Source organism: Mustela lutreola, chromosome 14, assembly GCF_030435805.1.
Source record: "Mustela lutreola isolate mMusLut2 chromosome 14, mMusLut2.pri, whole genome shotgun sequence".
NCBI classification, from domain to species: Eukaryota; Metazoa; Chordata; class Mammalia; order Carnivora; family Mustelidae; genus Mustela; species Mustela lutreola.
In genome coordinates, this window is record NC_081303.1 from 37,250,392 (window position 1) to 37,272,325 (window position 21,934).

General features: G+C 43.3%; 1 protein-coding gene across 1 annotated transcript in view; it reads right to left on the bottom strand.

Moving 5' to 3' along the window:
* The window catches only part of DNAH14 (dynein axonemal heavy chain 14), a 320,474-nt gene that overhangs the window by 93,381 nt on the left and 205,159 nt on the right, over positions 1-21,934 (bottom strand). The window contains exons 46-54 of the mRNA XM_059145622.1: positions 21,191-21,252; positions 20,050-20,234; positions 18,749-18,877; positions 17,510-17,647; positions 16,162-16,329; positions 14,895-15,065; positions 11,261-11,428; positions 10,466-10,558; positions 1,795-1,992 (exon numbers count right to left, since the gene is read on the bottom strand). Of these exons, the coding sequence (XP_059001605.1) occupies positions 1,795-1,992; positions 10,466-10,558; positions 11,261-11,428; positions 14,895-15,065; positions 16,162-16,329; positions 17,510-17,647; positions 18,749-18,877; positions 20,050-20,234; positions 21,191-21,252 (1,312 nt within the window). The remainder of the gene's footprint in view (positions 1-1,794; positions 1,993-10,465; positions 10,559-11,260; positions 11,429-14,894; positions 15,066-16,161; positions 16,330-17,509; positions 17,648-18,748; positions 18,878-20,049; positions 20,235-21,190; positions 21,253-21,934) is intronic.

The following is a 21,934-nucleotide window of genomic DNA, read 5'->3' on the forward strand; positions in this document are numbered from 1 at the left end:
AGGAGTTTTAATTAAAACATATAAGCATTTTGATTTTGAAAGTAAATCCGTGATTTAAAAAAAAAATCTTTGTCTCATCCCCTCCTCAGGATGTTCCTGAGACCCTCACAGGTTTCTGGTGTCTCGGGCTGGGAAGGAAAGCGAGCTGTTTGTCAACCTCCAGAAGGGGCTGACAGAGCTGCTGTGGGGTCAGCTGGTCTCCTGGCTCGCCCATGACTGATGGACAACAGATGGGGCTTCTCCAACACCCTGGTCATTCCCTCCTGGTCAGGAGGTCTGCTTACCTACCCTGGGTGCTACTGCCTCGGCATCTGTTTCATTCTCTCAGAAGTCTGAGGGGACCCTTCCCTGGCAGCAGCCTCCTGTGTGAGCTGCCCACAGAGTGACGAGTGGGTGCCAGCTGCTGAGAGGACTTTCCCAACAGTCTGTGCGCAGCAGCCATTCCTGCCTCCCAGGGTCTGCAGGCCCTATGCACCCTTTAGAGAGACCCCCGTGGGCCGAACCAAACCCCACTCTTTAGGTGTGAGTGGGCCCAACTGGCCCTCACTGGGAGCCCAAGCCATGCCAACCGCAGGTCCTGGATCCTGGTCTCCCTTCCTGACCCCACCCTGACCACCCCATGAGGCCCCTCAAGGTATGCTTTCTCTTTCTCCCAGGACCTGTAAGAAACTTCTCCATTTCCATCTTGCTCTTGATCCTCTGTTGAACTATGGATCACTACCCAATACCCTGTGTCCCACTTAACAAATGCTAATCTAACTAGTCCTAACACCATTTTTTTGGGATTCATGTGGAAAGCAATGATGTGGTCAGGAGGAAGCTGGAAAGTGTGGAGAAGGGATCCAGTGACCTTGAAGTCCTGAATGACACGGGAGTCAATGAGCTTGTCCAGCCCAGCTCCAGCTGATAGCGTGTCTCTGAAAAATGATTTCTTAAATTAGAACGGCAGGCCTCCAGCATGGGAGAAGTGACATCTTCCGAAATCCAGAAAAGCAGCTGGAAGAAACTTCAAGCTGATGAACAGAGCAGGGTATTTAAATTTGGGGAGGGGGGGCATATAATTAAAGTAGAAAATTGGACACTCTGGAGAACAGCAGATAACAACACAGCTCGTGGACTCACTCGCAAAACTCGATACGCAAGGAAACCATAAGCCTGGGGAGAGAGGCCCAGTATGAGGAGAGAACACAAGATGCGGTTTGGAACAACACTTGTAACTATCGCAGAATAACAGTGCTGCCGTGAGACGCTAGCCCCGAAGAAGTGAGTCAATCTGAGATGGCATGGCCAGTGACTGGGGAAGGGCATAGTTTATGCCACCTACCGGGTTAAACAGTCATGGGGTGATTAGCGTTTTTTGCTTATATGTCAACAAAGCGTATCCAGCAAGAAGAGTCCTAAATTTGACAGTGACATTGGAGAGGACTGAGGGAGCAGGAGCCTCAGGTCTGTGGTGGCAGGCTGTGAGCCCAAGAGGAGATGCTGGAATCAGAGGACCGTGTTTTTTTTCCCAAAACACAGACTATAGGACTAGTAGTTCAGTAGCATGGACAAATGACTTCTCACTTGCCAATTAAAATGAAAATTATAAAGACAGAAGATGCTTTTGCAAATCTCTCTGCAGCAGGAGGACAAGTATATAAACACTATGGGCTGTGAGTGGGTAAGGACAGGACAGTGGGAAAAGCAGGGTAGGCTGGCAGGACCATACTTTCTTTTCAAATATTAAATGGGGGTGGGGGACACTACTTACATGGAAAACGCTAACAAATGCTGAAGACAAAAAGTACTGACCTGCTTTGAGTTTAAGCTAGTAACTATCAAGGTAGTGGGGTTCCCTTCCAGTCCAGCTTGAATGAAGCCCCTTTTAAAGTCTTCTTTGAATTCCATGTAGGCATAATTGCGGGATGTGGGCACTCGGTAGAGTTTGCATTCTGTCAAGTAACAGGCCAGGGTGGCGCAGGTCTCCTTCCCACAGCCATCTATTCCGATCTGTGCGAAAAGAACAACCTAATACACAATTCCTATGTATGTCCTAGACACCTTACAATGGATAGTTTCCTATCAGCAAAAATACCTAGAATCTTTTTGGGAAATACGTGAAATATAATCGAAGTATTTATCAAAGTTCTATAGGGCTTGCAGATACATTTTCTCTGTGTAGTCTCTTGAAATATATGAGACAACCTGACTGGAACAAGAACACAATCTGAAAAAATAGCATTGACATGTTTATGAATCGTTACGTTACTGACAATATTTGACTTTTCATTTAGAAGACTTTAGATAGGTCTTTCCCCCTTTATTCTGAGCAACCGACCCTTAGGTGCTCTCCGGTAATAATGAGAAAGTATTGCCTTTTTTAGCAGCTGTGCTGAGGTATAACTTACAGACTACACCTCTTTTTATGTGTATGATTCAATGATTTTTAGTAAATCTACAGGTTTTCAACCAGTAAATCCATCTTAGAATAGTTGGACACTCCAGGCCTCTTAGTAGTCATTCCTCGATCCCAAGCCCAGGCAACCATGAGCACATCTTCCGTCTCTGTAGCTTTCCTAGCCACTGAATCATACACACAAAGTCTTCAGCATCTGCCTCCTCACTTAGCATGATGGCCTTGTGGTTCTTGCATGTGGGAGCGTCTATCTGCCGTCTGTCCCTTTTTATTGCTCAGTAGTATCCTCCTGGATGGGACCTACTGATGGATGCTTGGGAGCATGTCCACCTCGTGGCTATTCTGACGATGTTCACGGGAACACGCATGTTCACGTTGTCCAGCGAACGTTTGCTTTCTCTTGTACAGATACAGAGAAACAGAACTGCTCCGTTAAAGGGTAAATCAGGGTCAACGTCATGAGAAATGCTCAAACTGTTATTCAAAGCAGATGTACTGCTTTACATCCGTGCTGGCCATGTGCACGGGTTCCGGCTTATCCACAGCCCTGCCAGCACCTGCATGTGCTGCTATCTCCATGGCGTTCCTAGCGCCTTTACCTAACGGTTCACGATGGCAGGTAGTCTTCTCATAGACTTGCTTGTATTTGTGCCTCTTTTGCTAAATCTTTTGTCCCCTTAAAGAAATAAACTTTTTGATTTTAGGAGAGTTTCTGATTCACAGTAAAATCGCCAAGATAGAAAAGAGAATTTTCATACACCCTACATTGCATTTCCCCTACGGACACTTAACTAGTAGGATATACTTATTACCATTAAATGAAACAGTATCAGTACATTATTATTAACTGGAATCCATACTTTATTCAGAATTCCTTAGTTTTTACCTAACATTCTCTTTCTGTCCCAGGATCCCATCAAGGACATAATATTTTTACTAGTTCTATCTCCTGAGGCTCCTCTTGACTGTGACAGTTTCGGACTCTCTTTTTTTTTGTTTTCTTTTGATGACACTGATTGGTTTGAAGCGAGCTGGTCAGGCATTTTGCAGAATGGCTCTTGGTTGAGATTTTCTCTATGTTTTCCTTCTGATTAGACTGGGGTAATGTGTTTCTGGGAGGGAAGACCATGGGGGTAAAGTGCCATTTATCAACATGATTTATCACCATTGATTGTGGACCTTGGTCACCTAGATGAAGTAGTGAACGCCAGGCTTCTCCATTGTGAAGTTCCTGTTTTTCCCCTTTTCACACTGCATCCTTTGGGAGAAAAATCACTAAAGCTCACAGTGAAGGAGTGTGGAGTTATGTTCCAATTTCGTATGCTAACCTTCACATACACACATTCCTATAAATATGTCTGTTATAACCATATACATGAAACTAAACACGAGTTCAACTGCTGTCTTCAGCTCTCATCCATCACCTCATGGATCACTCTAGCTTCTTCCCCTTGCTTCTGTAAGCTCCCACTGCAACCGTGAGAATACTGGCTCCCACCACCTGCCACCCTCTACTTGGATACTCAGTTGGGATAGATATGCACAGTACTATCGAATGGTGACCTCACTCCCACAGGAAACTACTTGATTAGTTACAGTGCAGTGCTGACTTACAGTCTCTCTTGACATTAGTCTTACAGAGTCCACTCATTTCCACACTTTGTTAGGTCAGTTCTTTCCCTCCCACCCTCTTCAGGGAGATTCCCGCACACACTGTAACATAGTTCGCTTGTTTCGTCACTTTCTGCATTCCATCCTGGGACTCCCTAGACCTCTTAAATGGTTTTTTGAAACTACCATACACTAAGGGTTGCTCTTTGTGCTGTGAAGTTCATGGGCTTTGACAAATGTATGGTGTCATGTACTCATCATTACAGCATTGCACAGAACAGTGTCACCACTCGAATATCTTGTGTTTCACTTTCCTTCCTCTCTCCAAACCCTTGGCAACAGCCAATCTTTTCCCCATCACCATAGTTTTGTCTTTCCCAGAATGTCATATAATTGGAATCATATGGTGTGCAGTATTTCCAGACTGACTTCTTTCAGTTAGCAATATGCCTTTAAGATTTGTCCATGTCTTTTTGTGGCTTGATATCTCATTTCTTTTTATCTTTGAAAAATATTCCATTGTACCCCAGTTTATCACTTACTGAAGGACATATTGGTTGTGGCCAGTTTTTGAATAAAGTCACTATAATTATGCATGGGAAGGTTTTTTTTTTTTTGAGGACCTAAGTTTTCTAATATGTTGGGTAGATACACAGGAGCATATTGCTAGACTATATGGTAAGGCTATCTTTAGCTTTGTAAAAAACCACCAAGCTATCTTTCTAAGTGACTGTGTCATTCTGCATTCCCATCAGCAGTAAATGAAGAGTTCCTGTTGCTATCTTTACTAGCAATTCCTACTATCCCCCCTCTTTTAAAAAAAATTTGGTCTTTTAAAAAAAATTTTTTTTTTTTTTTTAGGATTTTATTTATTTACTTGTCAGAGAGAGAGAGAGAGAGAGAGACAGCGCGAGCGAGCACAGGCAGACAGAGCGGCAGGCAGAGGCAGAGGGAGAAGCAGGCTTCCTGCCAAGCTAGGAGCCCGATGTGGGACTCGATCCCAGGACACTGGGATCATGACCTGAGCCGAAGGCAGCTGCTTAACCAACTGAGCCACCCAGGTGTCCCCCAAATTTGGTCATTTTAATAGGTGTGAAATGGTATCAGATTGTTTTCCCTAATAACAAATGATATTGAGAATCTTTTTAGATGCGTCTATTTTTAATTGGGTAGTTTGTCCTTAGGGTTTTCTATAAACAGGATTATGTGGAATGTGAATAAAGACAGTTTTACTTCCTGTAAGGTAAGTATCTGGATGTCTTTTTTCTTTTTTCTTATCTAATTGCACTGGCTACAAATTCCAGTGTAGGGTTGAATAGAAATTGAGAGAGAAAAACATCTTTGTTTTGTTCCCAGTCTTAGGGAAAAAACATTTAGTCTTTCATCTTTAAGCATGTAAGTTTTCCACAGATGCCTTTTATTAGGCTGGTGAAGTTCCCTTCTATTCGTTTTTGCTAAAGAGTTTTAAAAAAAATTATTAATGGTATTAGATTTTATCAAACACATTTTCTGCACAAATGATCATGTGGTTTTGCCTTGTATTCTATTAATACGGTGCCTTATATTGCTGTGTTTTGGATGTTTAGTCAAACATCATTCCCAAGATAAATCTCACTTGGTCATGGCACCTGATGCTTATATGTTATTGCATTCAGTTTGTTAATATTTTGTGCAGGAATTTTACAACTATATCCATAAGAGATATTGGTCTGTAGTTTTCCCTTGCCAAGATGTGTCTTATCTGGTTTTGGTATCAGGTGATACTGTCCTTATGGGTGAGTTGGGAACTGTTCCCTCCTCTATTTTCTGGAAAAGTCTGTAAAGAATTGATTTCATTCTGCCTAAATGTTTGGTAGAATTCTCCAGAGAAGCGTTCAGCCCTGGGCTTTTCTTCATGGGAAGTTTTCAAATTCCCAATTCAATCTCCTTGTTTAGGTCCTTTCAGATTTCCTCTTTCTTTGGCTCAGTCAACTGTGTCTTCCAAACAAGTGTCCATTTCATCGAGGCTATCCAATGTGCCAGCACACAGTTGTTCATACTCTTCTCTTATAATCCTTTGTTTCTGTAATGTTGGTAGTTATGACTTCTTTTTAATTCCTGGTTTTAATAATTTTAATAATGGACTCTTTTCCCTCTTTTTCTCTTGGTTTGTCGATTTTGTTCATCTTTTCAGAGAACAAACCTTTGGTTTCATTGATATTCTCTATTCTTTTTCTGTTCTCTACTTCTCTCATCTTTATCAGTTCCTTCTTTCTGCTTGATTTGGGGGTTAGTTTTCTTTCCTTCTTTAGTTTCCTAATATGGGAGGTTAGGTTATATGAGGTTTTCCTTTTTTTAAATTTAGGCCTTTATATCTTATACACATTTCCCTCTAAGTACTGCTTTGTGTATGCTGTGTTTTAATTTATCTCAAAATATTTCCCAATAGGTTTTGAGATTTCTTCTTTCATTCACTGGTTATTTATCAGTATATCGTAAAAATTACACATTTTGGGGAATATTTCAAATTGCTTTCTGTTATTGATTTCTACTTTAATTCTGTTGTGTTCTGAGGATGTACTCTGAATGACTTCAATCCTTCTAATGTGCTCAGTTTTGTTCTACAGCCCAGCACGTGGTCTAGGCTGAAGAATGTTCCATGTGTGCTTGAGAAGAATGTGTATTTTGCAGTTGGAGGGAAGGAGTCTGGTATCTATGTCAATGAGGTCAAATTGTTTTACAGTATTGTTACTTATTTATATCCCTGTTGGTTTTTTGTCTAGTTGCTCTAGCAAAGGTTGAGAGTGGGGATAGTGAAGGTTCCAGTCATTACTGGTGAACTACTTATTTTTTTCTCTTCAATTCTGTCTGTTTGGCTTCACATATTATGGGGCTTAGCTGTTAGGTGTGCGTGTTTATTATTGTTATATCTTTCTGAATGCTTTTATCATTAGAACATCTTTCTTTTTTCTCCAACACTTATTTTTTCCCCTGAAAAGTTTATTTTGTTTGCTATTAGTATAACCACTCCAACTCTCCTATGGGGTTTATTGGCATGAATTATCTTTCTCCATTTTTTTTTTCTTTTTTAAAGATTTTATTTATTTATTTGTCAGAGAGAGAAAGAGAGAGCAAAAGCAGGGGGAGCAGCAGAGGGAGAGGGAGCAAGAGACTCCCCACTGAGTAGAGGACCTGGTGCAGGACTCCATCCTAGAACCCTGGGACCATGACCTGAGCTGAAGGCAGATGCTTAACAGACTGAGCCATCCAGGCACCCCAACCATCTTTCCATTTTCAACTACTTTGTGTTTTTGAATCTAAAATACAATTCCTGTTGACAGCATATGATTAGATTTTTAAAAAAATCCTGTCCTACAATCTCTGCTTTTTTTTTTTTTTTAAAGATTTTATTTATTTATTTGACAGACAGAGATCACTAGGCAGAGAGGCAGGCAGAGAGAGAGGAGGAAGCAGGCTCCCTGCTGAGCAGAGGGCCTGATGTGGGGCTTGATCCCAGGACCCTGGGATCATGACCTGAGCCAAAGGCAGAGGTTAACCCACTAAGCCACCCAGGCGCCCCTAATCTCTGCTTTTTTATTGCAACCTTTAGTACATATATATTTACTGTTATGAATGCTATGATTTGATGTACATCTACCATATTGCTGTTTTTTAATGTCTTGTGTCTTTCACCCTTTTGTTTCTCCTCTTTCTCATGGTGTTAACTCAGTATTTTTTCTAGAGTTCTATTTTAACTCTTTTGTTATTTTGTGTTATATATATTTTTTAGGGGTTTTTTTTTTTGATGGTTTCTCTAGGAATTACACTGTATATTTTAATTTTTTTATCTACTCCAGATTAATATTAACTTAATTCTGGTAAAATAGAGAAAGTCTGCTCCAGCATTTGCTCCTTCCTCTTTTGTGTTATTATTATATATACTAAATCTTTATGTTATTAGCCCCAAAATAGTTTTGTAATTAGTGTTCTATGCACCTATCTTGGAAAGTAGTTAAAAGAAAAATATATTTATATTGTCTGCGGTAGGTTCTATAATATCTTTGCCACATTCACCCCCAAATGTGTCACCTCATGATCCCTAGAGCCTGTGCTCTTATATGGCAAAAGAGACTTTTTCAATGTGATGACATTAAGGACCTTGAAATGGGGAGACAATTTTGGATAACCTGGCGGAGCTCAGTCTAAACACACGAGTCCTGGGTGCCTGGGTGGCTCAACGGGTTAAAACCTCTGCCTTCGGCTCAGATCATGATCCTGGGGTTCTGGGATCAAGTCCCGCATTGGGTTCTCTGCTCAGCAAAGAGCCTGCTTCCCCCTCTCTCTCTGCCTACCTCTCTGTCTACTTGTGATCTCTGTCTATCAAATAAATAAATAAAATTAGGGGCGCCTGGGTGGCTCAGTTGGTTAAGCAACTGCCTTTGGCTCAGGTCATGATCCTGGAATCCTGGGATCGAGTCCCGCATCAGGCTCCCAACTCCATGAGGAGTCTGCTTCTCCCTCTAACCTTCTCCCCTGTCATTCTCTCTCTCATTCTCTATCAAATAAATAAATAAAATCTTTAAAATAAATAAATAAAATTAAAAAAAAAACCCAAACCAAAAAACACACGAGTCCTAAACAGTAGGGAATCTTTCCTGGCTGTGGTTAGAGAGACAAAGGGAGATGTGTGACAGCTGATGAAGGGTTAGAAATATGGCACGTTGCCGGCTTTGGAAATGGAAAAGGCAGGTCATGCATGAGTCAAGGCAGGAGGGCAGCCTCTAGAAGCTTGTTTTCTTGTTCTGGAAGTTCAGTTATACAATCCAGCTGAACTAAGTATTACTTTTAACAAGTCATGTATGATTTGCTTTTTACTTCTTTATCTATTCAACTAATCTCATTTGAATTGACCAATCTAGATGATGATTGTTTTTTAAAATGTGTTTTAAACGTTCTTCATCAAGTCATTATGTTCCCTCTAGATGCTAATCCCTGCTGAAGCCTTGCAGGCTAGGTCAGCTTCCGGTTATCTTACCATGTTACACAAGTGAATCCCAGGGCAAAGATCTGTTGATCTGCTGATGATGTTTAATTGGGCAAAATAGTGCCAGGATCATGGAGGAAACAGGGACTTGCCATACTTTACCTTGTGTTTTTAACAGGGTCTCTGACAGGATGAAAGGGTCATGAGAAATCACTGTTAAAGAGGTAAATATCTAATTGAGCATTAGGTTTTTGAAATTATTCTGAATGCATTCTCAGGATTTCAGAATTGAGAACTCTTTGTAAACTCACTTGTTATTAGAAAAGAGTCACTTTGTGGTAAAATAAGCAAACTGAGAGTATGTGCCATTTGGGAGTTAAAAATAATCCATTATTAACTGAAATAGAGAAAACCATAGATCTTATGGAGTTCTAAATGTGGAGACAGATAATAAATAAATGAAAAGTTAAATACATAAGATCAGATAATGCTAAGATCTAGGGAGAAAACGCAGAAAATAGGGACAGAGTGACAGGGACTGAGGGGAGGGTAGAAGGTATATTTTAGACAGGGGAAGCAGGAGTCCTGGGGGTGGTGGCAGTGGTTTGGGCTGGGTGGTGGCAATTGAGATGCACACGAGCGCAGACTATATTTTGGAAGCTGTATTGCGGGACGTAGTGTGGGGCATGACCGAAAAGCATCCAGAACAAGGGGTTCCTGGGTTTCCAGCTAGAGCGGTAGATCTATGTTGGTGGCATCTGTGAGGTGGGCAAGGTTAGTAAAGAAATAGTTTTGGTGGAGGAAATATTTGCTTTTGTATTTTTGCCTTAGTTCTATTTTTAGTTTTTAATTCCCTTTAATCAGTCTTAATACATGTCTGTTTAAATAAAGTTCTAGTAGTTCTGAATGCAAGACAAGTCATTTTGGGAAAAAATGATGAGGATTAAATAACTAGTTATAAATAACAGAGTTATAAAATACATAAATAATAGGCATAAGCAACAGCTTCAATGTTCATAAATACTGTGATTCCTATAATTGGCTGCATGTGTTGGATTTTATTTAGCCTTCTGAAAGCTTTTCTCTGTTCAAGTTATTTGGGGATCTTCCAAAAATTTAACGCCTACTTGTTTTCATGAGCAGTAGAACTTTGTGCAAAGACTCAAGTTTCTAAATCAATATTCCAGGAAATGTACCATCTTCAAAGTCAAGATTTGCCTGCACAGAGACTACATTGGTTTGAGGATACGCTAGAGATGCTGCCTGCTAATTACTTCTGTTCACATCAAATGATTTCCCAAAACAAGCATTTTTATGTGCTGAAATATTTCTTACGTAAACTCCACAGAGGAAGGTCACCCTGTGTGGGACTCAGGGGGTGCAAGCTTTCACAAAGAGAAAGTCTGCATAAACAAAACTTCTGTAAGCAAGGTAGATTTTATCAGATTCCCTCAGTTGTTATTTTGAAACTATGGAATAATTTAAAGTCCTACCAGTAGCATGTGACTCCCTGGCTGCCGAAGGACCCTCACGGCTCTGGCGATATGCTCTATGGCTTCCTTGAAGAACACCATGGAATGAAAAATCTAGCGGAGGAAATGGGACAGATCAATTGCTGACAGGCACAGAAATAGCGAAGGTTCACTGCAGTTTTAGGTACAAGGATCCGGGAGTGAGAGGGATGATTTTGGTAATCCAGCAACCTAGACTCCGTGAGAAATCAAGGTGCGTCACAAGGACTGTCCCTATGCCAGTGTTGCCGGGAGCAGGACCACAGGAGTCACAGTATCGAGGGAAGAGAAGGATGAGAACAACAGCATTGGTGCTGCGGCTCTGTTTTGGGGGGCCTCGTGCTGAGGGAAGCGCCCCAGGAGATGGGACTCTGGCGTCTACAGTTTCGTCGGGGCCTCTCGTCTGACACCTGTCTGCCCCAGGCAGTAGTGCCAGAGGTGCTGCTCCCTGCTGCTCCTTTGCACATGCACAGAGGGAGAGAATCCCAAGTAGACACCCAGCTGAGCACGGAGCCCAATGTGGGAGGTCGATCCCAGGACCCTGAAACCACGGCCTGAGCCCAAATCAAGAGTTGGATGCTTAACCGACTGAGCCACCCAGGTGCCCCCTTTCTCTCATACGCACACAGATGCCTTGGAAATATCTGCTGTGAAATAAATATAGCCATCTGTGTGCGTGTATGTAAATGACCCATGTATATATACACACACACACACACACACACACACACATACACACGTACTCCTCAGAGTCTACACTGAGCATGTCTGCTGTACCTCCAAAGATGCGGAGCTCAACTTCATTTGGAATTCATTCAGTACATTGGCGAGTTTATGGTAGTCATTGGTGTTCCGGTAGATCTTTTTCCTATGGGCCTTGTTTATATCCAAGAAATCCACAAATACAGTTGAGTCGTTCATCAGTTTCTCTTTTGTCCACTGAACCTATTTTAAGATGATCATTTAGGAGTACGTGTTAATAGCCAAATTCTTCTCGTTATCAAAACTAATGTAACAGATCTGCATCAGAGAAGCTCTTGGCACAGCAGATCAAGGTAGGCCTCCGGAGCTCTTCGCCTTTTGTGTGCTGTGGACCGGTGCTGGCAGTGAAACCAATGGACCCTTTCTTACAATGGTGTTTTGAAGTACATACAGTACAACACAAGGGTTGCAAAGGAGATCAAATGGTGTTCTATCAGAAATGTGCTGCACCAGCACTGCACCCACATGGGTCTTCCACGTGGGTCTCAGCAACCCCCTGCTCCCCCAGCCTGTGTCTAGCGCTGGAAATTCCTAGCAGGCACCCAGGAGACACAGCTGGGTGGCAGGACAAAATGATGGGTAAAAGGGTATCTGGAGTCCGCTGTCCTGGGTTGGCTGGACTCTACCACTTAACTAGCTATGTAACCTGGGGCAAGTTCTTCACCCTACTCTGCCTCAGTTTCTTCATCTGTAAAGTGAGAATAGCAAGAGGACCTCCATCACGGAGGCATTATATATATTGAGATGAGTAATGATATAGAAAGCTCTGGGAACAGTGTCTGCCACATTGCAAGTGCAAAGACTGTTAACATTATCACATTTGTATTTTTTTTTAAATGAAAATAAGCCAGCCAACCAACTGATTAAATGATATTATATAAACCCAAATTCTCAGAGCACCAATTTATATCTTTCTCTCTTTAAGGAAGATTGGGTCAGTATGTCTTTGGGTCTTGTAGCTATTCCTGCTATAAGGGTAAGCCACGTGTCCCTGACCAGCTACCTCTACCTCTGTTGCTTGGTTGGTCTGGCAAAGCCTGAAACCTGGACTGTAGGGGCTATTTACAGGAGGAATTTCGTGAACTTCACCCGGGCAGGAATGAGCTCTCTTTCATTATTTTAGCAAAGTTTATCCGTCCCTCCTCCCTCCATTCTTCCTTCCTCCTAGTTATCCTTATCGAGCACCAATGGAGAGGAAGGAAGGATGCTGGATTCTGGCAATTTAGGAAGAGACAGGGATCAGTGAGTTTGTTCTCACAGAATCCATAAGGTTAGAGAGAGAGATAAGTAACTACATTATCATGAGTTCTAGGACAGGAAAATCCACAGTCCTGCGAGAACACAAAGAAGGGACCCTCAAGCTGGAAAGTTGTCGGGGTCACGCCCCCAAGATGGCGCCGGTCGCGCCCCTGAGATGGCGCCGGAGCAGTATGGACAGCCTAAAAAATATCCACCCTGGCCACACGTGACCTCGTGCTCGTCACATGAGCACCGTATGCCACCACTGCCTACGAGCCCCAGATACCTCCTGTTCACGTGAACACCTCTGTGATTGGCTGTATACTCCCTGTTCACGTGAACACCTCTGTGATTGGCTGTATACTCCCTGTTCACGTGAACACACCTGTGATTGGCTGTTAGGCCCTATATAAGGCAAGGGAACTTCCCCGCAAGGGGAGGAGAAAGATGGACCAGGGAATAAATAAGAGCTTGTGCATCGACCTGTGTGTGAGTTGCGTCATCTCTGCGGGCAGGGAGAGCGCAACAGAAAGTGTGTGGTGTCGGCCAGCAACACCCACTGAAGGAGGAAAGACAAGCTGAATCTGGAAGGACGGCCACAGGGCTCCCAGAGGTGTGGAGCAGAGGTGGGGGAGATGCCCCGCACTCCGGCTAGGACATGGGGCTGAGGTGCCGCCCTTTCTGGCGTGGTGAAGGCTGGGAGAGTACCGCCGGTTGCTAAGGTGGGCAACATCAGGCCCGGGCACCAGGAGGAGCTAGGAGTGCAGTGGGCAAAGCCTGGAAACGTTTTTTATTTTTTTATTTTTTATTTTTTAAAAAAGATTTACTTATTTATTTGACAGACAGAGATCACAAGTAGGCAGAAAGGCAGGCAGGAAGAGAGAGAAGAGTAAGCAGGCTTCCCGCCAACCAGAGAGCCAAATGCGGGGCTTGATCCCAGGACCCCGGGATCATGACCCGAGCGGAAGGAAGAGGCTTTAACCCACTGAGCACCCAGGCGCCCCCTGGGAACGGTTTTGCAAGTGGTTTTATGTGTTGAACCTGAAGCAGCCCTAGCACCATGAGCTGGACTTAGAAGACAAACCCAGGTCTGACTCTAGAGTTCAGTTTCTTTCTGCCAATCCACCTGTCTGTATCTGAAATGTAGACAGAGGTCCAGTTCTTCCCCATAGCTTACATTTATTAGGCACTTACTGTATATCAGTAACTGCTCTAACCTCAAATGAGCACTGCTGATTCTCAACACAGCCTCCCAGGTGGGTACAGCTGCTACCCCAACTTCAGAGACACGGGGATCCCCTGCCACAGCCCCACACCTGCTCAGGGGAGGGGCTGGGCTTTGAAGATGGGCAGGCTCCATGTAGGGAGCCTCTATATTCAAGTGCTTCTCAGGCTGCTGGGGGAAGGAAAGCGGGAAGAGTACACGAGTGGGCTGGGGAGTCTCGTCTCTGAGCAGGGCAAACAGGAAAAGTAGGGATTAAAGAGTCTGATGTGTCATGGAAGAGCAGCCCCAGGGACACTGGGCCACGTCTGCGGGACTCCACAGTGAGTGGCGACGCACAGGTGGGAGAGGACCACCCCGATTGCTCCGTGGAGGTGGGGGGGTGGGGTGTGTGCTATCGTGAACTGTTCCATCAAGGAGGATCTGGGCTGAAGAGCAGAGAGCTTGCACTAAAAGGAAATAATGATGGGAGGGTCTACAAAATATTTTTTAAAAGCCTTCTGGATTTGTGACTAGTCTTAAACATACATATATACATGTACACAGTACACACACATATACAGACACGAACGCAGATCTACATAATTGTGTTTGCATGCATGTCTGTATTTCTAGATGTAAGGCTCATACCCAAAAGTCTTTTTTGTTTTTTTTCCTATTGTGAATTCATTCTATTTCCTGGCCTCCTATGAACAGGGCAAGAGAAAGCAGCACCACCAAAGAAGACAGAAGAGGAAGGAGGAGTCACCTCTGGAAGGAATTCTGAAGGACCCCCTAGTTCTCTCAAGAGGAGCTCGCACATGGCCTCGCAAAGTTGCTGAGCTCTCCCCTCTGCTTCCCCACCACCCTTGTGGGGGGGCTCAGTCTCCTGAACTGCTCTCCTTCCTTCTGGACCTGGAGTCCAAGGGCACCACGGAGACCAAAGTTCAAGGGGCTGGAGCTACGGAGACTGAGCACTTCTGCCAGTCCTGGGGAAACATAAGCGGGGTCAGGGCTGGTGAAGGCCAAAGACATCAAGACCTTGTCATTTACATCTTGTCAAATCTATGCTCATTTAGACATTAATTATCAAGTAGAAAATGGGATTGTTAATGATGTTGTTAGTAATGTTATAGGAACAGCTGAGGGCTTTCAGGTTATCTTTTCCCAAGATAACCACTTAAAATAATTTTTAAAATAGAGGCTTACCTGAAAATAATTCTCAATTTCCTTTGAGAGAAGTTGATAGAAAAGCCGTTTTTCAGTATATTCAATCAGGCGATCGTGAAACACTCGGGTGGCTTCGTGAACAAAGAACAGAGCGGCCATCTCTCTGGAGTTGATGACAACCCTCTCAGCTTGCAGCAACCCCAGGAGAAGCTGTGAGGGATTGAAATGTTAGATTTTTAACATTAGCAGGTAGTATGTGAAATAGAGGCTCAATTTTTGCAGGTTTACGATTCCATAAAATTAGAAGCGATTATCTAGGTCCAAATTGTCCATTTCTCCAAGTGATAAACTAGATTTTTGATGAGATGGGCAGGTTAATACTCAGGGAAAACGGACACAGCACCCCCCATGGAGGGAGAGGGGATGAGGACCGCTGGGCCTGGCCTCTTGAGGTCTCGCTGGCCTGGGAGGCCACGGGTCCTGACTACAGTGCTGAGGTGGGCTGCAGGTGGGGCTGGGGACGAGCTTCTTCATGCTGATGTTCTAAGATTCTGAATGTGGATGAAAAGAACTTATAACGCATTTCAAACATGATATACACCATTTTGGACCACAGGTCCATGGTAAGGAGAGAAAAACTGAATTCCAAAATTGTTTTTCTTGGGATGCCTGTGTGGCTCAGGTCATGATCCCAGGGTCTTGGGATCGAGTCCCACATTGGGCTCCCTGCTCAGTGGGGAGCCTGCTTCTCCCTCTGCCTCTGCTGTTCTCCCTGCTTGTGCCCTCTCTCTGAAAAATAAATAAAGTCTTTGAAACCCCCCCAAATTGCTTTTCTTAATGTTTTAATTCTGAAAATTATTTGATCAAGGCTAATGACTAAGGCGGCATGGTTGGCAACATTTCCTGTTGGAAAAAACAAGGCTCATAGGAATTGCAAGCATATTTACAAAATGCATATAGGCTTTCATTTTCAGAGAGCAGAAATAATATCTCAGAAATAAGGCAAAACTGAAAGTCACGTAATACCCTTGCCACTGAGAATCTCAGCCAATATTCTAACAGTCTGAGTGGCTTCATCACTGAGTTCTCCACAAGGAATTGTTTTAATGATTCTTTCTAAAGGGCTCACAGGGTAAACTGCTAATGAACAGCAAAACTAATCAACTTGAATTCCTTTTCCCCCCTTCTTGAACAATTGAATGTTTACAGTGGAGAAATGGGGAGGGGGGGGGAATCAATTCAGTAAAATTACATTTCCTTAACTTACAAATTAAAGTTAAGCTAAGGAATGAATTTTAAAACACACCTTAAACACATCTCGAAGATTAAACAGGTAGTGGCATTTCGCTGGGGTTGGCAGCATATTCTGACATACTTGAGAGTAGACGGCGAGAGAACACGATATTATCTGATCCTTACATTTCTGAACATTGGATGTGAAGTTATTGATGGAGAAATACATTCCCAAATGAGCCTTTAAAAAGAAATCTTATAGTCAGCTCGAAAGTTTAAGCATACTTTCTTCCTAATTAATCCCCCACTGAAAAGGAGATGTTACTATCATGGAGGATGAATGACATTTAAAATGTTAGTAGCCAGAATCTACTTTAAACCAAACAGACTAATACAAAGACACTGCAAGTGTCACAAACCGGGGGAAAATCCCACTTCATCTGAGTTTGGTGAATGATCTAGAGGCATGTATTGCGGCTCTCTGGGGACAATTTATGCCCCATGTGAGTGTATGCCATAGGTGTTGACAATTCTCCCACCCCCTTGCTCCCTGTAGAGGCTACTAGATGGACTACTAAGTGCTAGAACTATTTTCTCATTTTGGGTTGGTGCATGTATATATATATATATTCTACGTTAGGATTTTTTAAGTGGTGGTTGCATATATATATATATATATATATATATATATATATTTATATATATTCTTCTACGTTAGGATTTTTTAAGTGGTGGTTGTTGTTGATCATGTGCAGAATTACCAAGGGCTCTTTGAAAAACAGATTTAAACATTAATCTTTAAATTTTATATTATAAAGAAGAAAAACACATGATGAGTTTTGAAAAAAATCAGTAATCTTGCATAACATTTTCTTTTCTTTCCTTTTTTAAAAGTAAGCCCCAGCACGGGGCTTGAACCCACAGCACTGAGATCAACACCTGAGCTGAGCTCCAGAATCAGACACTTAACTGACTGAGCCACCCAGGTGCCCCTCAAATTTGTTTTTCTAATCAAACCAGATTTCAAGTTGAGCTGTTTTTCTAATAAGATATTTCAGATTTTCTTATTTTGTGTTCTATAAAGAAATGAAGAGAACAAACTGAGACAGAAAACTCCAGGAGAGCTTGCTAATAATATAGGCTCCTGATATGCCCAAGATATGCTGGCTCAGGGCCTTCAAGAATGAAGTCGCAGGATCCACGTTACATGTGCATTACACGTGTGCCACATGTATTTCTAATGCACACTGACTGATGTTTTGGTTACTTTGAGACAGGTTACAACCACAGGCCAGAAAGGGAAGAGGGGAACAAAACCCATCACCTTAAGGAATTGTCTTTCAGTATCAATGGCTTTAAGTTCTTCTCGTATACCATGAAAATAAAATTCTGTTCGGCAGAAAATGAGATGGATGCATTACCTGGAAAATAGCCCGCAAGGCGTGCTGTGGAGGGTGAGGCAGCACCAGGATGGAAAAGTGCTTGAGCAGACGTGGGCTGGCATGCCTCCTGACCGCTGCAGGGGCACAGGCTGCCACCAGAGAAAGATCTTGAATGTTCTGAGGGAAGTATGGAAAGGACAGGTACATGCATCCGTAGAAAGTGAATTATCACCCACTGCCCAGCCCCCAGTGAACAGAAGATTTCAATGTTTAGACAAAAAGACGATTTACTGCAAAAACAAAAACTCTGACAGTAATAGAATCTTCTTGGAAGTAACTGAAATCCTTGAAAGCAATTTTGAGGGCTGTTCCTTCCAGAAGGCTTTCTAAATGTCATCAAGTCATAGCTTGTCTTTGAAGAAGCAATTACTGGACACTGAGCAACATGGTTGAGGCAGGCAGAGAGGACTCTGGTGCTGAGGGAGGGCTCGGGAGCATGGAGTAAGTCTCCAGGGAAGCCAAGGTTGTGTAGGTCACCTCCCGGGGACCTTCCTGCCCAGGCTGCATGTGGATTCTTCTCCTGGCTGCGTGCCAACAGTGGTTCCGACCCTCGGGTGTCCCAGCTGACACCCTGCACCAGCCAGGGTGCTGTTCAGGATCGCTGGCCCAGGTCTGTCTGAGTCGTGAACCTGTTTGTAATGCAACCATTTATACAAAGTCTGTTCTGGAGTGCAGGGCTCGTGATGTCCAGGGAAGAAACCGGGTGAGGAGACGAGTGCATTTGCTTTTTCAAAAACTGCAGCCATTCTGATTCGGTTCAATGTAAGGAAAACAAAGACACAGGAATCCTGCCCTGGGAATCTGCTGGACTTTGCAATGGTACTGAAAATCCCTGATCTGGGATCTCGCAAATAAAGACGCAGAGTGGTCTTACCCGGACAGTAAGGATGTGCTGGGAAACATTTTCGCTAGCTTTTCTCATCTATATTCACAGCTGTTGCCCTGAAAAATCTGATGAACTATTGATGTGATTAATAGTGAGCATTTATTTGACTCAGAAATTAAACCTATAGGGCCATACTCATAATTTCCACTAACAGCAAATCCTACGGAGCCGAGCAGAATGACAGAAGACGCCACCGGCATGGTTCAAGCAGGGTTTCCGGTGTGTTCTGTGTGTTCATCTGACTAGAGTTCCTAAACTTCTCAATTCACTCAACACTGTTCTGAATATTTAATTCATTGTTAATGGGGACACAATCTTTGTATATGCTGTACCTTCCAAGTGTTCTTCTTTGTGTCATACAGGCCTCCCATATCTAGTAACTGCCGGATTAATTCCAAGGGTGGCTGAGCTCCGTATGTGTCTGATTCTGGCATGTTTAGATCATCAATGAACAGTACAATCTGGAGCAAGACAAAAGATTTTAAAACATATCACTTAGTATTGCCTTATCTTCTATTACAACTTAGGAATATTAATTACACTCTGGTGTAAAAACAAAGTTATATGAAATGACATGTCTATTTTTCTGTTAAAAAGCAAAAGACCAAATTCCATTTTGAAGAGAGGAGTTTAGAAAATGGTAAGTTTTCAAAATAGCAGACAGCACTCAACAAGGCTCTTCTCTTGGTACCTTTCCCTGGGGCTGCAGATCTGCTTCTCTTCCTCTTTTGGTCATGTTAAAAACAAGACAATAGGGGCACCTAGGTGGCCCGGTAGGTTAAAGCCTCGGCCTTTGATCCTGGGATGGAGTCCAGCATTGGGCTCTCTGCTCAGCAGGGAGCCTGCTTCCCCCTCTTTCTCTGCCTGCCTCTCTGCCTACTTATGATCTCTGTCAAATAAATAAATACAATCCTAAAAAAAAAAAAAAAACATTAAAACAAACAAAGAAAATAAGACAATAGGCCCAAAATGGAATCCCTCATGGTAAGCCCCATGGCACCCAACCCAGACTTAATGACAGTTTCGGCTCATGGAATCCTAAGCCGGTGACTCAGCATTAGGCAGGTCGTTGGCCCGACAGACCCCTGCCACCCACTTAGGGAAAGTGACATCACCACAACCAACATGCTTTTTGCCAGTATAAACCCCACCCTGTTGCCCACCCCTCTGCCCGTTGATCTGTCATTTTGTACAGCTCCTGGAACGCCCTTCTTTTTGTGAGGTGAATGCCTTGAAGATTCATGAATAAGTGAGCAAAGCCAATAGATCCTTACAGTTAACTCAGCTGCATTTTGGTTTTTAACAGTCTCAAGTCATGCTCACAGGAGAAAAACGTGGTCAAATACACCGTTACAAACCCACAGGCCTCTAACACGTTTTCTGTCTTATCTGGTCATGTTTAATTTAGACTCCAGGCACTTCTTTTGGCTTTTGTAATTCCGAATCAGTAAAATTGATCAATATTATGCCTATCTGAAAACCGGAGCCTCCGTTTATTAAGTGCATTTTCTGGCATGGGCAGGAGTGTATGTGACGCTTTGCTTTCTCTGTTTACAGTTAATTAACGAAAGCAAGTCACACGCGGCTTCAGCAGCACTTGCAGATTGGCCTGCGGGACGGGAGGTGTTTTTACCCTGCTGTTCTTTGGCGCTCCAAGAGTGTCTTTGGTTCTTCTGACTAATTTCTTCAGGATCATCTCCTTGGCTTTGGCAGCTGTGATACCGATGCTAAAATTTATCGTTGATACTACAATTCCCTTCTTATCATTTTTCAAGGAACTTTCATCAGTTTTGACTGCTGGCTTTTTAATATGCTTATCTGTTATGCCAAATATGGAAAAGAAACACAGATTTAGAGAACTTAAAGCATATGGGTGATTTATTTTATGGTGTTAGGAAATGTGAACATTATATAATTTTACTCCAGCATTGTCATTTTCAGGAAATCACTGAGGACAATTCAGTGAGCAAAGGAATACCAACTGGGGAATGTTTCCCAGGACTTCCTTCCTTTGGTGTGGTCTGCAGGGACTCTACAACCACACAGCCAAATACAACAGCAGGGAAGCTGGGGGAATGCTCCGTGGTTTATGCACAACTGACACAAGTACGCTTTTAGGACTTCCTAGTGTCCAGATGTGCAAGGTGGTATGTATGTACTGAAAGTGCACACAGAGGTCTGAAGGCAGCAGGCACAGGTGTCCACTCGGGACACATTCCCTGAGAGCACCCTCCACGAGGGCCACTGTGGATGGTGCGACAGCAAACCCAAAAGTAGACCCAGAACCAAAAACTCCTCTGGCAAGAACCCTGGGGCCAGGCTTCCTTCCCGATGTGCAGCTGTCTGGGGTCTGTTCCTGCTTTTCCTCTGCAGAAATGGGGTGGCTACTCCCAGAGCCCTGGCCCGAGTTCTCCAGGAGGACCTGAGAATGCATATAGTAACTTCACCACTGAGTTACTCGGACAAGGGTGAAGGAACAGGAGAGGCCGACCCTGCCTCCAGGGACTTCCAGACTGAGTCCACTGTTCCCCCAAGAAGCCAGAGTCCCCACTTGCTGGGAAGCTCTGCCATCACCACCCCCACTGCTGGGTTCAGCAGGGCAGTCTGAGGGTGAGTGGGGATATTTTAGGACTCTCGATTATAAACAGGCAGTGGAAATCTGTTCATTCTGAGATTCTGTTCATTCTGAGATTCTGTTCATTCTGAGATTCTGGTCACGTGGTGACCTGCACATGGCTGCGAGAGGAAGGAGAGTCACATGACATAATACGCACCTTGACCTTCAGCTCCTGCCTTGGGAGTTTCAGAGAGAAAGAGGCTGATATTCTGCTTCAGGCTATTGGAATACAAGGTTTTCGAGATTCAAGATTAGCTCGCTTCCCACAGTAGCCATGCAAACAAAATATAATCAAAGTACCGGTGTGTCTTGGGTTTTACCTCGTTCTCCTACAAGGAAACAAATACTCCTCTTTCCCATTTACACTTTTACAGAGAAGACTGTGCTGCTGCCATCACCGTTAAGTTCAACAACATAGGCTTACTCTAAACACAAACTGGACAAATTCCTAGGGTGCCAGGCTACTCGTATGCCCGATGGGTAGTAAGCCATTTACTCACTAGTCCCTTTGTAAATGGCACTTTTCCTTGTGCACGGCTCAACAGAAACGCCTTTCACTTTTACTTTGGTCTTGCCTTCAGATGTTGCTCTGTATTGTGATTTTGTTATTAAAATCCTGTTCAGTTTAAACAGTGATCTTATAGTAAGAGTTCTTTTTTTAGTGTCTGTTACTAATGATTATAATAATTCAGATAAGGAATGACTCCAATGACATTAAATGTTTACAGCCTTATTTAAGCGTAGTTCCAAAATCATTCATGCAACATGCAGGTGGTGGGGCTCTGGCTACCAAGTGCCGTTGGAAAGACATGTGTGGAAGTTCAAGATGTCTTGGGAAGACAGGACAGCCTTGACGAGTGCAGGTGGGAGATGGCCTGGTGCAGCGTGGGAGGAATCCAAC